Source organism: Labeo rohita, chromosome 9, assembly GCF_022985175.1.
Source record: "Labeo rohita strain BAU-BD-2019 chromosome 9, IGBB_LRoh.1.0, whole genome shotgun sequence".
Lineage (NCBI taxonomy): Eukaryota > Metazoa > Chordata > Actinopteri > Cypriniformes > Cyprinidae > Labeo > Labeo rohita.
This window is the reverse complement of record NC_066877.1, coordinates 36,335,222-36,353,983: the sequence shown is the minus strand read 5'-3', so window position 1 is coordinate 36,353,983 and position 18,762 is coordinate 36,335,222. Positions and strand designations below refer to the sequence as shown.

The window sequence follows — 18,762 nt, the reverse complement described above, 5'->3', positions numbered from 1 at the left end:
ATAAATAAATAGCGAAAAAATACAGAGTAAAACAGAATAAGACGGTCAGAAGAAAGTCATACAGAATTATGTTTTTTTTTAACTGTTCATTTAAGTGTTTTGTTTAGTTTCTAAAACAGAAAACAAATTTCTATTTCAAATAAATGCTGTTCTTTTGAATTTCTAATCATCTGTGAATCTTGAAAAATTAAATGTATGATGGTAATTAAAACACAAAAATATTGTGCAGCACAACTGTTTTTTAACACTGACAATAATAAAATAAACCTAATATAAAATATAATAAAATAGTGTATATCAACAAAATGAAACAGGAACAATTATTTATGCAATATAAATAATAAAAAATAATATTTAAATAATTTATTACAACTTAAAAAAAAGAATCCAATTTTATCCAAAATAATAAATAAATAATAAACAAATAAATAAAAATGTATGATGGTTTTCACAAAAATACTGGGCAGCACAACTGTTATCAGCACTGCTAATAATAAAATTAACCTAATATAATATATAATGAAATAGTATAAATCAACAAAATGAAACAAGAATGATTATTCATGCAATATGAATAAAAATAATAATATTAAAATCCTGAAAAATGTATGACTGTTTCCACAAAAATATTGGGCAGCACAACTGTTTTCAACATTGACAATAATAAAATAAACCTAATATAATATATAATAAAAGAGTATAAATCATCAAAATGAAACAGGAATAATTATTTATGCAATATAAATATTAAAAATAATATTTAAATATTGTATTAAAACTTTAAAAAAGAATCCAATTTTATCCAATATAATATATAAATAAACAAACAAATAAATTAATTAATTAAATTGTGGGCAGCACAACTGTTTTCAACACTGCAAGTTTCAAACGCCCTCCCCCTATGTCATTGGTCAAACAAAGGGTAGCCCCGCCCCCAAACTCACACCATTGGTCAAACAAACATCAATCTCATGAATTAAGAACAGAATGCAGTTTTTGTTGTGATTAGGTCCAGAAAAACATATAATTTAAAAAAAAATCCCTGGTTAAAGTTAGGTTAGTTAGTTCCTGGTTATCCCCAGTTGGTAGATATTGAAACTACGTACAAAAAAACAAACAAAAAGCATCTAAAAAGCATCTTTCTCCTCTCACAATTATTATGATTTTACATAAGTAAATTGTAAAAATGAGCAAACTGTTATTTTTAAAGTTGTAATGATATTTCACATTTTTCATGCATGATTATTCAGTGGACAACGTAGGCCAATATTTCACAATTTTGACGGTATTTTTGATTTTTTTATTTAGTTAGATGTTTTGCTAGTGGATTTCTAATTATGTTTTTCCAGAATTACTACTGAGATGAATTTAAACGCTAATAATTTAGCAATAATAATTGATCATATTTGATGCATTGCCTACATTTACATGTAGAAAGCAATGCATTGTAGTTTAAAAAACTGTACTGACTGAATTTCTATTTGATTTTGAGTTTATAAGAGCTCTTTCATACGAGCGGACGTGAAGCGACTCGCTCGGGCGTTTCATTGTGTGGCGTGTTTGCTCAGATCGGGTGTGTTGAGATGCTTTCAAATGGTTTCGCTTCTTTAATGGTAGCAGCGTTTGCAGTGAAACACGAAATATCATGCCGGAGTTATGAATGAAAATGCCGCGGTCGAATGAATTCCAGATGCTGCAAACGTCTGATCGGGGCGAGAGGTTAACCGTCCTTGAGAAGCGTGAGGAAAACGGCCACATAAATGGGGTCGGCGTGGACATCAGGGACTCATTTCTGCCGTTCGAGGGGTTCAAATATGCGGCACTGACTCTTTCTGCCTCTTCATTTGATGTGCAGATGGTCGTCGTTCGCAGATGTCTGTGATTTTAACCCAATGACAATTTGCAGGTTATTGTTGAAAGTTATTGCGTTTGATTAGCTTTACTTCCTTTAGCTCGACTTGAAACGCTGGAATGGAAATTGTGAGGAATTATGGATCCAATTTAAATTCCCAATCCTTAGCAATTCCATTAATTAGTATTTAAGTCCCTCCTCAACAATGAGCCTTAAATACTAAACAAAACAAAAACATGAATCTGTATGACTTTCTTCTGTCTTTTTCTACTTTTTTTTTTATTATTGAAAAAATGTTTCTGTTTTTATATTATATATTATTATACACTATATATTATTATATATTATGTATTATTTTTAACTATATATATATATATATATATATATAAAATGTATAATTTTGCTGATATACTATTTTATTTCAAACATTTATTTTTTAAAGACATTTATTTTTAATTTCTGTTCAATTGGTGCTATAATATAATTGGATTTTTTTAATGATGTAATAAAATGTATTTATTTACTTATTTAAATTTACAAAAAAAATACAATTTTGGATTTATTTACTTACGTATTTACCAATTTATTTACTTATTTTAATCTATTAATTTATTTAGTTATTATATTATTTTTTGTATATATTAATTTTATTTATTCTTTTAAATTAATCAGCATGTATTTATTTACTCATGTATTTACTGGTCTATATACTTGTTTTAATCTATTTGTTTATTTGCATATTTTACTCTGTTTTTAATTTATTTAATTTTTTTTTATTTCCATTCATTTATTTACTTATTATTTTAACCTTTTATTTATTTATTTATTTATTTATTTATTTATTTATTTATCATTTACCCATTTATTTACACACACACAGTATTTATTCACTTTTGTATTTACTTACTTAATTTAATCATTAATTTTATTAATAAAATATATATTTTTATTTTAATCTATCTTGTATTTATTTCTTTACTTATTTTTATCTATATATTAATCCAATTTATATTTATTTATTTACTTACTTATGTATTTATTACTTTAATCTATATGTATTTATTTTCACCTAACTTTTATTTACTCGTTTATTTACTATTTATTTATTGTAATCTTAAAATTTGTATTTATTTACCTTCTTCTTTAGTCTATATATATATATATATATATATATATACACACACAGAATAATTTATAATTATTTATTTACTTTATGTGTTATTTATTTCATGTAACTTTTATTTATTTACTCATTATCATTTTTATTTTTATTTATATAAATCTTACAATTTGTATTTATTCATTTACCTGCTTTATTTAGTTAATTTTGCATATATTAATCTAATCTATATTAATCTAATTTATATTTATTTATTTATTTATTTACGTATGTATTTACTGGTCTATTTACTTATTTCAATATATTTGTTTATTTGCATATTTTACTCTGTTTTTTATTTATTTTATTTATTTATGTTTATTTACATTTATTTATTTACACATTATTTTAACCTTTATTTATTTATTTTTATTGTTATTATTATTATTATTATTTACTTATATATTTACACACACAGTATTTATTCACATGTTTTTACTTACCTAATTTAAATCTATTTGTATTTATTTTAATCTAAAATAATGATCTAAAATATTTTAATCTTCTTGTATTTATTTACTTATTTTTATTTTTTTATTTGTTATCTTAAATTTTGTATTTATGTATTTAATGTTTCTATTATATATTATATATTAAATATAAGATAAAATGTGATTATTTTTAATGTTAATGTTTAATTAAAATAAATTATATATATATATATATATATATATATATATATATAAATTGGATTCTTTTTTAATGTTGCACTAAAATATTTACATATTATTTTTTATTATTTTTACTGCATAAATAATCATTGTTTCATTTTGTTTATATACACTATTTTATTAGGTTTATTTTATTACTATCAATGTTGAAAACAGTTGTGCTGCCCAATATTTTTGTGGAAACCGTCATATATTTATTTTTCAGGATTTACAGATGAATAGAACGTTTAAAAGAACAGCATTTATTTGAAAAGAAATCTTTTCTAACATTATAAATGTTTTTACTTTTGACCAATTTAAGGCATCCTTGATGAATAAAAGTAGCCTAATAATTTCTCATTTTTAGCCCTAAACTTTAAAATAGTAGTATGTCACAGTTTCCACCAAAATATTGTGCAGCACAACTGCTTTTAACACTAATAATAATCAGAAATATTTCTTGAGCAGCAAATCAGCGTATTAGAATGATTTCTGAAGGATCATGTGACACTGAAGACTGGAAAATTCAGCTTTGATCACAAAAATAAATTACATTTTAACAGATATTCACATAGAAAACAGCTGTTTTAAATTGCAATAATTTTTCACATTTTCTAATATTTTTTCTACATTTTTTAACTGAATGGATCATGATGTGGGCGTCACATAAAAGAAGGACTGATGATGCTGGAGGAAAATAACAGTCAAGTAGATTTTAAACACAAAAGAAAGAGTATAAAAGAAGACTTGTGAATGACGTGCAGCGATGAATCGTTCACAAACACACAGGAACATGAAGTACAGACACACAATGACACTAATAACAGCGGCTCTCGTCCTCTATCGCCCCGCGCTGCCCTTATTTGCTCAGCGGTCGTCTGGAATCGGATTCCCGCCCTTATTTACAAACCCAACGGCACCTGTGGTCACGTGAGCGCCGGCCGCAGGTGTGTTCATTGTTCCGTCCACCTGCGCTGGATCTCAGCAGCGTCTCAAAGACTCGCGCTCTTCGTCTGAAACAACAAACGGCTGCGTGTGAAGGAAGTGGAGTCAAGTCCAGGCACAGAAACCCTGTGATCATCTCAATGCGGTCGATCCCCTCCATAAAACGATATGAAACACTTCAGCAGTAAAGGAGGCCAACAACCAAACACATTCCAGCAGTTAGCACAGGTTTTCTTTTTTTCTCTGTTTTTACCCACAAAAACATCGAAAGAGATTCCTATAGTTCTAACTATGATTAGTCCATTAGTTTATTATTATTAATTTATAATTGTCCAGTCAATGTTTTAATGTTCATCAAAGCTGCATTTGTTTGTTTAAAAATGCAGTCAAACTGTGAAATATTATTATAATTAAAATAGCTGATTTCTATTTGAATATATTTATTCACAGAATATAAATTATATTGTTAAATATTTCTTATTTTAATCTATTTTTCTGATGTGCAGTTATTTATTTATTCATCCATTTAAATCTATTTTTATTTATTTTCATCTAACTTTTATTTACTCATTTATTTGCTATTTATTTACTGTAATCTTAAAATCTGTTTATTTATTTACTTGCTTTTTTAGTCAATTTTGCATATATATATAGATATATATGCAAATTATATAACTTATAAATATGAATTTACTTATGTATTTACTATTTGTTATTTATTTTCATCTAACTTTTATTGATTTACTCGTTTATTTATCATTTTTATTTATTTTAATCTTAAAATTTATTTACTTGCTTTTTTAGTCAATTTTGTATTTGTGTGTGTGTGTGTGTGTGTGTATTTATTTATTTAATTATGTATTTACTATTTTTATACTTTTATTGATTTACTCTATTTCTAATTTTTATCTTTATTTAAATTAATCTTAACATTTGTATTTATTCTTTTACTTGCTTTATTTAGTAAATTTTGTATATTAACCTATATATATTTTTCTAATTTATATTTATTTATTTATTCTGTTATTTTGAATGTTCATCAAAGCTGCATTTATTTGTTAAAAAAAAATATTATTACAATTTAAAATGTACAATTTAAAAGCTGATTTCTATTTGAATATATTTTAAAATGTAATTTATTCACAGAATATTAATAAATGTTACTTTTTTAATCTATTTTTCTCATTTGTATTTATTTATTTATTTATTTATTCATTCATTCATTCGTTCATTCATTTAAATCTAATCAGCATTTATTTATTTATGTATTTACTGGTTTATTTACTTATTTTATTTACATATGTTTATTAACATATTTTACTGTTTTTTTAATTTGAATCTTTTTTATTTTTATTATTTACATTTATTTATTTACGTATTTTAATGTTTTGTGTGTGTGTGTGTGTGTGTGTGTGTATATATATATATATATATATACTTAATCTATTTTTTTATTCAACTTGTATTTGTTTATTGAACTTTTATTTATTTACTCATTTATTTACTTATTTTTATTTATTTTTACTTATTTTATTAATTTTACTTGCTTTATTTAGTCAATTTTGTATATTAATCTAATCTATAATAATGTATATATTCATCTAATTTGTGTTTATTTATTAACTTACTTATGTATTTATTACTTTAATCTATTTTTATTTATTTTACACATCATATATGTGTGTGTGTGTATATATATATATATATATATATATATATATATATATATATATGATTAATATATACAAAATATATACAAAATTGACTAAATAAGGCATGTAAATAAATACACATTTTAAGATTAAAATAATTACTTATTATTTATTTTCATCTAGCTTTTATTTACTAATTTATTTACTTATTTTTATTTATTTTAATCTTACATTTTTATTTATTCATTTACTTGCTTTATTTAGTCAATTTAGTATTTATTAAAAATCTGTTAGAAATTGTGAAATATTATTTGTTTATTTTAATCTATTTGTTTATTTACATATTTTACTTTGCTTTTTATTTATTTTAATATTTTTTATTTTTATTTACATTTATGTTTATTTATTTACGTATTATTTTAATCTTTTTGTATTTATTTATTTACCCATTTATTTACATATTAATCTAATCTAATTTATATTTATTTATTTACTTATACTATTACTATTATTTTAATCTTAAAATGTATATTTATTTATTTTATTTAGTCAATTTTGTAATTATTAAAAATGTATCAGAAATTGTGAAATATTATTACAATTTAAAATATCTGTTTTCTATGTGAATACATTTTAAAATGTAATTTATTTCAGTGATCAAAGCTGAATTTTCAGCATCATTACTCCAGTCTTCAGTGTCACATGATCCTTCAAAAATCATTCTAATATGCTGTAAATAAATTAAATTTTAAAATATATTCAAATAGAAATCAGCTATTTTAAATTGTAATAATATTTCACAATTTTACTGTATTTTTGATCAAATAAATACAACCTTGGTGAGCAAACAAAACAAAAAGCAATGACAAAAACACAACAAAATGTTTAAAACTTATAAATAAAACCGATTCAAAATATGAATAAGATCTCTACCAGTATCTGTTCTGTGAAGTCTTTGTTTCTGACACTGGTTTATTCTTGATCAATATTTTTGCACTTTACAGGATCCACTTTGTAAACATTTCCTCTCCATAAAACAGCGTGAGCAGGTTTTATAAGTGGAGAAAGCTTCGTCTATCACAGTCTGAAGTGTGAATGCAGCTCTGTGACGGAGCGAGAGCAAATATACGCTTCTATTTCTGCTGGTGAAGCGTCACATAAAGCGTTTCGCAGCACAATATCTCCTCAGACGGTGGAAAATCCCCACAGAATTCCCAATATTCCCTATTCTGAGCCCGTGGTCAACAAACGCATTCATCAGCCGCGGCTCTTATCGCCGTCTGTGATTTATGGAATTACGAAATAAGGCCACATTAATAAAGCAGCAGTCAAAACTGGACACAACGAATGAATTTATGACTCTCTTAAGACTTGCTGATCTAAAGACTCACATGCTTAAACTTATTTTTGTACACAGATATTGTCTAAAACTGTTCCTACAGACAAAAACACCTGAAATAAACATTTAATGAAATGGAAAAACTAGTTGAAAAGCATCATCACGTCTTCATCATAGTTGTTCCTCCCTCAATAGTGTTTAAAACATGTTTACTATACGTTACTATTATTCTAATGTGTGAAAAATTTTGAGGTTTATGCATTCAAACTCTTAATCATTTTAATATTCACCACGTTCTATTTTAGTATTAGAAAGCGACAAGTTCAAAATTATTTTTATTTTTTATTTTACTCTTTTTTTATTTTACTTATTTAATTGTTTTTTATTTTAATCAAAGATTTTTTTACTTATTATCTTTACATTTATTTATTTATTTAACTCTATTTTTATTTATTTTCATCTGTTTTTGTTTTACTTAAATGAATTTACTTTATTTATTGACTGTATTCTATTTTTTGATTTTAATCTAATTTATTTACTTATTTTACTCTTTTTTTTTTTTAATCTATTTTTATTTTACTTAAATTATTTTCTGTTACACATTTACTTATTTAATTCTATTTTTATTTTAATCAAATATTTATTTACATATTATCTTTACATTTATTTATTTATTAGCTTTTTTATTTTAATCTATTTTTATTTTATTTATTTTTGTTTTATTTTAACCTATTTTATTTTACTTCAATTATTTACTGATACTAATTTATTTAATTATTTATTTTTTATTTTAATCAAATATTTATTTACTTACGTATTTACTCATCTCTAAATTTATTTATTTATTTAACTCTATTTTGATTTATTTCAATTTTACTTATTTATTGACTGTATTTATTCTATCTTCAATTTTAATCTAATTTATTTATTTACTTATTTTACTCTATTTTTATTTTACTTACATTTATTTACTTATTGTTATTATATTTTGTTCATTTTAATCACATTTTTATTCACTTATGTCTTTACTCATTTCTTCACTTATTTTATTTGCATACTTTGCTCAGTTTCAATTTATATTAATCTATTTTTTTAAATGTGTTTATTTACTTGTTTATCTATTTACATCAATGATTCAATTTTCAATTTTATTCCTATTTATTTTAATCTATTTTATTATTTATTTAAACAATTTTATTCATTTATTATTCATCCATTATTTACTTATTTTAATCTTTTTCTATCTTATTAATTTAATATATTTATTTATACTCACAAATGTTTTATATAAAATTTATTTATTTATCATAATTATTATTATTATTTATTATTTACCTGTGATCCGATCATGTAGTACCTGTAATATTTATTTATTATGTATTTAATTATGTATTTACTCATCTGTATAGTTACTTATTATTTATTTATTTACTTTAATTATTATTAAAATAAATGTTTACTTAATTATTTATTGACATTCATTTATTTACATCATTCATTTACAACATTTTCGATTTTAAATCATTTATTTTTTTATTTACTTCTTTTATTCTGTTAAAACTATTTTTATGCATTTATTATTCATCCATTATTTACCTATTTTAATCCATTTCTAACTTAATCTAACTTATATTTATTTACTTATTTGCTTATTTTAATCTATTCATTCACTGTTTTAAATACAAATTATTTTATTATTTACCATGTTTTATCCTGCGATCAGAGCATGTAGTGTCTGTAATGAACACTAGATGGCGATGTGTCACATCATTTACAGCTGTAACTTCATCCCTTCATAGACATTATGTGGTCACATAATACATAGATTAAAAACCTCATTCTCACATTATATATTAGAATTACGACAACATGTGATATTAAATTATCAATTACAAAATTCACTTTTTGTGTAGACTACACACTACTGGTGAAAGGTTTGGAATAATTAAGAATTTTCAATTAATATTTTTTTAAGAACTCTCTTCTCACCAGTGCTGCATTCACATTTATTCATTTTGTTGTTGTTGTTGTTGTTTTCTGAGTAAAAATTGTGAAATATTATTATAATTTAAAACAGCTGTTTTCTATGTGAATATGTGTTAAACTGTAATTTATTTCAGTGGTCAAAGCTGAATTTTCAGCATCATTACTCCAGTCTTCAGTGTCACATGATCCTTCAGAAATCATTCTAATATGCTGATTTTATTTGAATCCCTTTTTTATTTTTCTTTAATTAATTTACTTATTTATTTACCTATTTTTTATCTATTTTATTTATTTACATACTTTTCTCTTGATTGTTTGTTTATTTATTTAAGCTACTTCTATTTATTTTAATCTAATGTGCATATTTATTAATTTATTTACTTTTGCATTTGTTTATTTTAATCTATTTTTATGCATTTAGGCATATTTACTATATTTTTTTATTTATTTTAATCAATTTTACATTGTATTTAAATTGTTTAATAATAACAATAATTTAATACTTTCATAATAACTAAAAAAAAATCCCATTTACCCATTTATACAAACAACGTTCATTCTAATCTATTTTTATTTTATTTAAAATTTTGTTTACTAATTAATTTACTTCATTTTTATTTATTTTAAAATAACTTTTATGTTTTATTCATTTTTTTTACTTTATTAATTATTTAAATCTGTTTATTTATTTACACATTTGTCTCTTGATTGTATGTTTATTTATTTAAATCTACCTCTATTCATTCATTTATTTACTTTTGCATTTGCTTATTTTAATCTATTGATGTATTTGGTTATTTTACTCTATTTTTATTTATTTATTTATTTATTTATGTATTTAATATTAATTTAATAATAATAATTTAATACCTTCATAATAAGTATTCAAATAAATATTATTTATTTACTTTCTCATTTACTTGTTTTCTTCTATTTTTTATGTATTTAAATAAAATACCCATTTATATAAACATTTTTATTTTAATCTATTTTTATTTGATTTAAATGTATTTGTTTACTTATTCATTTACTTTATTTCATTTTATTCATTTTCATCTAACTTAATTTTTTATTATTCATATATTTATTTTGATTTTTAATCTTTTTATTTGAATGTATTTATTTATTTGATATTTTAATCTATTCACTCTTTTTTTTTTTTTTTTACCTTAACACAAGAGTCAGAAATATTTCTACACACAAACAGGATCTGTGCTAACAGAGGTCAAGCAGGACATGAAGCTCCCTGAACACACTGAGGACAAAGTTCATGCAGCTCGTGACCTTTGAACCCTCACAACTGCTAAAGCTTCCCGCCTCCTTTTACAGCCCATTGTCATGGAAACTACTATAGACTACAGTGGCAAAGTTCAGTGCTCTGCACAGCACAACATCTACAACACCAGTGCATTAATCCACAACTATAAACTGCAGATCAGCAAATGTGTGAACGACCGCACAAACCACATTTTACCAAGAGCAGAAGTCAGTACAGACGCTGTGATGTTCTTACCAATATACTGTTGAACTAATTAGGTCAGATCAGTGAGCTGCAAACTCCATCATAAAGCACAATGTTTCCATCTAACATGTATTTTGAGCTGCAGCTCGTCATGTTAATGGACTGTTTCGCTAGTTAGCAGTAAACCGGTTAACTCACCTCAATATGTTCGTTGATTTGTGTTGGTAATATTGATATTTTATTTGTAAACATCATACTTTTCCCTCTTACTTTAGTTAATGTCTTGAAACTAGCGAGCTAAGTCAGTAGCAGTACTGACAGCTTCGTGTAAACACGGCTAACGACGCGAAAAGCGGAACAGACAAAACGATTCAAGTGAGTCATTTACGCTGGAACCGCTCCGATTGATTCAAACTTGTGACTTAAATCAGTTCAAGTGATTCACTAACAAACAAAAAAAAAAAAACAGATCAAAGAAGCAATTTGTTTTCCAAGTTCGACATTGCTTGTAATTATTTTAAAAACGGAGCTTTTCAAAACTCCGAATCAGTTGCGTCGCATTCGGAGCGCGTATCGCGAATCATTTGATTTAGATCGGAACTTTGGAGAGGTCTCGCGAATCATTTCGCGAATTGAATGATTCGCGATTCACGTTCCGAAGTGATGAGAATCTTTTTTCTGATTTCTTGTTCTTTTTTTTTTTTTTTTTTTTTTTTACAGTACAAAACATTAAACCATTAAGGCAGTACAAAGATAAAAGAAAGAAAAAATGCGGGTTGGCGAATCATTTGACTCAGATCGGAATTTCGAAGCCTGTTCGTGAATCATTTGATTTAAATCGGAACTTCCGTGAGGGTTTGCGAATCATTTGACACAGATCGGAACTTCAAAGCGGGTTTGTGAATCATTTGATTTAGATCGGGACTGGTGCGGGTTCGCGAATCATTTGAATCAGATCAAAACTTTAAAGCCTGTTTGTGAATCATTTAATTTAGATCGGAACTTCGGAGTGGGTTCGCGAATCATTTGATTCAGACCGAGACTTCAAAGCGGATTCGCGAATCATTCAATTCAAATCGAGACTTCGGTGCGCCTTCCCGAAACATTTGACTCAGATCAGAACTTCAAAGCCTGTTCGTGAATCATTTGATTTAAATCGGAACTTCCGTGAGGGTTTGCGAATCATTTGACACAGATCGGAACTTCAAAGCGGGTTTGTGAATCATTTGATTTAGATCGGGACTGGTGCGGGTTCGCAAATCATTTGAATCAGATCAAAACTTTAAAGCCTGTTTGTGAATCATTTAATTTAGATCGGAACTTCAAAGCGGGTTCGTGAATCATTTGATTCAGACCGAGACTTCAAATTTGATTTAGATCGGAACTTCGCGAATCATTCAATTCAAATCGAGACTTGCGGTGCGCCTTCCCGAAACATTTGACTCAGATCAGAACTTCAAAGCCTGTTCGTGAATCATTTGATTTAAATCGGAACTTCCGTGAGGGTTTGCGAATCATTTGACACAGATCGGAACTTCAAAGCGGGTTTGCGAATCATTTGATTCAGATCGGAACTGGTGCGGGTTCGCGAATCATTTGACTCAGATCAGAACTTCAAAGCGTGTTCGTGAATCATTAGATTTAGATCGGAACTTCAAAGCGTGTTCGTGAATCATTTGACTCAGATCAAAACTTTAAAGCGTCATCGTGAATCATTTGATTTAGATCGGAACTTCAAAGCGGGTTTGCGAATCACTTGATTCAGATCGGGACTGGTGCGGGTTCGCGAATCATTTGACTCAGATCAAAACTTTAAAGGGTGTTCGTGAATCACTTGATTCAGATCAAAACTTTAAAGCGTGTTCGTGAATCATTTGATTTAGATCGGAACTTCAAAGCGGGTTTGCGAATCATTTGATTCAGATCGGAACTGGTGCGGGTTCATGAATCATTTGACTCAGATCAAAACTTTAAAGCCTGTTCGTGAATCACTTGATTCAGATCGGGACTAGTGCGGGTTCGCGAATCATTTGACTCAGATTGGAATTTCTAAGTGGGTTTGCGAATCACTTGATTCAGATCGGGACTGGTGCGGGTTCGCGAATCATTTGACTCAGATCAGAACTTCAAAGCGGGTTTGCGAATCATTTGATTCAGATCGGGACTGGTGCGGGTTCGTGAATCATTTGACTCAGATCAAAACTTTAAAGCGTCATCGTGAATCATTTGATTTGGATCGGAACTTCAAAGCGGGTTTGCGAATCACTTGATTCAGATCGGGACTGGTGCGGGTTCGTGAATCATTTGACTCAGATCAGAACTTCAAAGCGGGTTTGCGAATCACTTGATTCAGACCGAGACATCGGAGCGGGCTTGTGAATCTTTTGTTTTATCATAAAACTTTTTAAATTTCTTTTTTTATTATTATTATTAAATAGTAGGGCATACACACACAACATTAAACCATTAAGGCAGTACAATTATAAAAAATAAAACAAATAAAAAAAGAAGGAAAGAATACACAAATACAAATCCAATGAGAAAATTAACCATGGTTACATTACACTAAAAGTTTAGCAACCATGTTTTTTTGTTTGTTTATTTTTTGTATAACCACAGTTTTACTACAAATACCATGGTTTAACTATAGTAACCACTGCTTTAGGATTACCAGAACTTCGTACTTGTCTAGATCAACTTTGAACAAAGAAATAGACGTTTAGAAACAGATATTTTTGTTTATGCATGTGAAATTTAGCTAACAAGAAACACAAATTAAGTTATATTTTCCTATTAGTAATCAAACCTACGCCCTTGCATTTTACAAACCACGACATTAACTGTATTATTTATATTATTTTTATTTATTTATTCACTCATTTAATTATTTGTTCTCATTTTTTTAAATTATTAATTTAATTTGAATTACATTCATCTAATTATTTATTTACTTATTTATTCCATCTTTGTTTATTTATTTTACTCTCATTTTATTTTCTTTTTTTTTTCTCTAAACATTTCCACAGACCCCTCCATCACTAAAAACCCCTGCTGTACTCATCCATATGTGCTCTGTGACAGGAAGCAGATCACTGATGTAACATCATTACAAAGTGTGTGTGTGTGTGTGTGTGTGTGTGTGTGTGTGTGCACTGTAGTGGGGGAGGGGAAGTACAGAATCACAGACGACACACACACACACACACACACACACACACATGTCTATCAGATTCACTGTCTTCAGGACAGTTTTCTCGGCCAGATCTCGCTCATGATCACCCAGACGGACAGACAGACGGACAGACGGATGCGTTGGACTGACTGCAGACGCCCTTCCCCCACCGCCGGAGGTCACATGACCCTGTGGGGGAGGGGAGGCAGACTGAACCTGTTCTTTGTTAGGAGGTCAGCGCGCGCTCCTACCGTACCACAGCTAAAGGACGCGCACCACGCTAAAATATCAACACTACACTTCCACATATACTAAAGGAACAGTTCAGCCTATTATTAGACAGAAGCTGATTTCTGCCTATAAAAATATAAGAGAGGTAATTGTGACATTTTATCTCACAATTCAGACTATTTTTCTCAGAATTGCAAGTTTATATCTCACATTTGCAGAAAAAAAATCAGAATTGCAAAATGTGGTCATAAATACTGTGCATTTTTATAAGCAGCTTAAACAATGCATGCTATTTCATGGTGTTTGTTGTCTTTTTGGATCTTTTCAGACATAAAAAACAAGTACTGGCACATGAATCTGGAACAACAACTTTCTAAATGTATTTTTGGGTGAAATGTTCCTTTAATAATGATTCGTCTGAGGGAGAAAGACAGACAACACAAACTCAGAAACAGAGATCATAGTACAAGGGTTTTGCTCTCAGTGATGCAAGACATTGCAATCTTTGCTGTGAATACACACTAGATAAAAAAAAAAAAAAAACAGCAGACACACCAAAGAAATACATATTTAACAGCGCTTGAGAACCAACACGAATACTAGATACAGGTCAGTCCGGCACAACTGGCTTTTGCTTTTGTACATTAAACAACAAGTAGCAACCTGACACACACATTATAACAGAAAGTGTCTCGTTTGTTAATCAAGGCTGCGTTTATTTGATTAAAAATATAGTAAAAATATTAAATAATTTTGTAAATTAAAACAACAGTTTTCTATGTGAATATGTGTTAAAATGTAATTTATTTCTGGGATCAAAGCTGAATTTTCAGCATCATTACTCGTCTTCAGTGTCACATGATCCTTCAAAGTCAGAAGTGTGAGATATAAACCCTAAATTGCAGAAAAAAGTCAGAATTGCCATATTTAAACCCTAAATTCTGAGAAAAAAGGTCAGAATTGTGATATTTAAACTGAATTTTGAGACAAAAAAGTCAGAATTGTACAATTTAAACCCCAAATTGTTAGAAAAAAGTCAGAATTGTGCAATTTCCAGATTTAATCTCTGAATTCTGAGAAAAAAAAGGTCAGAATTGCCAGATTTAAACCCCAAATTGTGAGGAAAAAAGTCTGAATTTCCAGATTTAAACTCCAGATTCTAAAAAAAGTCAGAAATGTGACGTTTAAACAACAAACTGTGAGCAATAAAGTCAGAATTGCGTGATTTAAACTCCAAATTGTTATAAAAAAGTCAGAATTGTGAGGTTCAAACTCCAAATTCTGAAAAATAAAGTCAGAATTGTGAGGTTTAAACAACAAATTCTGGGAAAAAAGTCAGAATTGTGAGATTTAAATAACAAATAGTGAGGAATAAAGTCAGAATTGTGCAATTTAAACCCCAAATTGTGAGGAGAAAGGTCTGAATCTCCAGATTTGATCTCTGAATTCTGAAAAAAAAAGTCAGAATTGCAAAATTTAAACACGAAAATGTGAAAAAAATAAGAATTTCTAGATTTAAACTCTGAATCCTGAGAAAAAAAAAATCAGAATTGCAAGATTTAAACTCAGAATTCTGAAAAAAAGTTTGAATTGTGAGAGTTAAACCCAGAATTACGAGAAAAAAGTCAGAATTGTGTGATTTAAATACCAAATTGAGAGAAAAAACATCAGAATTTCCAGATTCAAACTCTGAATTCTGAGAAAAAAAAAAAAACAGTCAGAATTGCAAGATTTAAACCCCAAATTGCAAGAAAAAAAGTCAGCATCATTACTTGTCTTCAGTGTAACAAGATCCTTCAAAGTCAGAATTGTGTGATTTAAACCCAAAATACTGGGGAAAAAAGTCAGAATTGTGAGATTTATACAAGTAGCAACCTGACACACACATTATAACAAAAGTTTCCCATCTGCTCATCAGGGCTGCATTTATTTGATCAAAAATACAGTAAAAATGCCAAATATTTTTATAAACTAAAACAGCTGTTTTCAATGTGAATATCTGTTAAAATGTAATTTATCTCTGTGATCAAATCTGAATTTTCAGCATCATTACTCGTCAGTGTCACATGATCCTTCAGAAATCATTCTAATATGCTGATCTGCTGTTCAAGAAACATTTCTGATTCAATATTGAAAACAGTTGTGCTGCACAATACTGTGGTGAAAACTGTCATGTGTTAATTTTTTTAGGATTCACAGACGAATAGAAAGCTCAAAAGAGTAGCACTCATTTGAAATAGAATCCTTTCCAACATTATAAATGTCTTTACTGCCACTTTTGATGCATTTAATGCATCCTTGGTGAATAAAAGTATTCATTTATGAAGTGGCTGCGCATATACTCGAGTCTTTACGGCTCTCAGAGGAATGTGTCACACTAATGTACGCCTGTAATGATGTCAACTTGTTATTTACTTTCCAAATGTGAATGACTGTGCAGGGCGAAAGGAGAATTAATCAGACGCTGTGTGACCTTCCATGCGCAAAAAACAGCAGTGGGGGAGGGAAGAGAGTCTGCGGTAATGTTGCGTCATAACAACTAGAGAAGTGTTATCTACTGATAATCGTATGAAGTGTTAGGAAATAAATGTCAAACATTATGATTATATGAGCATCTGTGGATTTTCTTTATGCTTTTTGTCAAGAGATCACACTTATCATGTGACATTTTGCTCCTGGAATGTTCTGGCAGCACTATTTTATGAAATGATTGTATTATAAAATAATAAAACGTAAAAGAATAATCATTACACCATGTCCAGGACAAGACGAGATAAAGCAGAAAGCGATAAATCACGTATACCTGAGCTTTATGACTGGCATTTATCGTTCACATGGTTTCTATGTCACGATGTCAATCTTAAATGCAAAATGAAATCCAAATATAATCATATAGTAAATATCAAATATGATTTGAACGGTTGTGAATGTGTCAAATGTGCAAAGCCTGATTAAAATACAGGGTTTAAAAAAATCATAGGTTATATTTTGTAATTATACGGTCACACAAACACCTCTGCAATGTTCTGGTTATGTTAGTTTATGTTATAAAAATATTTAATGAAAAAACAACACTCCTACAATGGCTCTAAAAAACTGGAATCTTGAATTAACAGTATAAAAACCTCCCAAACGTTATGTGAATGTTAATTTAAGGTTGTTAACAATAACCAAACATAAAAAGATCCTATTATGAATTGCTTTTCAAAAAGCTGAGCATGCTTTCGTTACTGTACGTCATACATGCTAGAAAATATTTCGAGGTCAGAGGCACAAAATGGCGATGACTGTGTTATTTCACAGTGGATGTGTTCCGATTTCGTGCTGTTGAATAAGCAGGTTTAAGGTCAGCTGCTCATTTTTCCATTGTGGGTCACAAAGTGCAAAACTCCCCCTTCCCCCCATTCTACAAGGCTCTGTTACAATAGCTGGTGAGCGCCCTACGTAAACAGCATGAACGGGTCTTTATTTCTAAATATAGTCAGAAAAAATGGATTTAGTTAAACAATGTTCATTGCAAAATCACTTTTTAATGATTGAACAGTATATTTTGTTGTTGTTGGGTTTTTTGTTTTTCAGTTTATGCATTGCTTATACATGCATAAATACTAAGTAATCAGATCAACAATGTTCACTTGAACAAAAAAAAAAAAAATCCCACAAGTGTACATTAATAGGAAGGACTCAAACATATATATAATTTTGCAATTTTTATTTTGTATGTAAAAGGCATTAATATTTAAAATGTTAAATAAATACAGTATTTTTTACTAAAATTAAAAATATATAATTTTGTATTCAAATACAAAATAAAACATATAATTTTGCATTTTAATTCAATTTTAGATTAAAATCATTTACTGTTTAAAATAAAAATATAATCTAGAATTTTTAATTAAAAAAGTTTTTCTAAGCAAATAATTCAAATAAAAATAATTTTGCAGTTTAATTAAATTTTGTATATATAAGACATTACTATTTAAAATATAAAATAAATAGAATATTTTTACTAAAATTAAAAATATATAATTTTAATTTTGTGCTAAAATCCTTTACTGTTTAAAATAAAAATATATTATAGCATTTTTAATTACATTTTATATAAATAACAATATAAATAAAAATTATTTTGCAACTGAATTCAATTTTGTATATAAAAAGCATTACTATGTAAAATTAAAAAAATATATATTTAAAATTAAAATGCAAAAAATATATAATTAAATTAAAATTAAAAATATATAATTTTGCATTGTGTATTAAAATCATTTACTGTTTAAAATAAAAATACAGTCTGGCATTTTTAATTCAATT

General features: G+C 27.3%; 1 protein-coding gene across 2 annotated transcripts in view; it reads right to left on the bottom strand.

The window, feature by feature from the left end:
• The window catches only part of LOC127170747 (anosmin-1), a 107,129-nt gene that overhangs the window by 87,244 nt on the left and 1,123 nt on the right, over window positions 1–18,762 (bottom strand). Inside the window, exon 1 of one of the 2 annotated variants that reach the window (XM_051118957.1) lies at window positions 11,244–11,375. The exons of the other annotated variant lie outside the window; for it this stretch is intronic. Coding sequence (XP_050974914.1) covers window positions 11,244–11,300 — 57 coding nt within the window. The 5' untranslated portion in view covers window positions 11,301–11,375. Of the gene's footprint in view, window positions 1–11,243; window positions 11,376–18,762 lie in introns of those variants that run through there. 2 annotated transcript variants of the gene reach the window in all.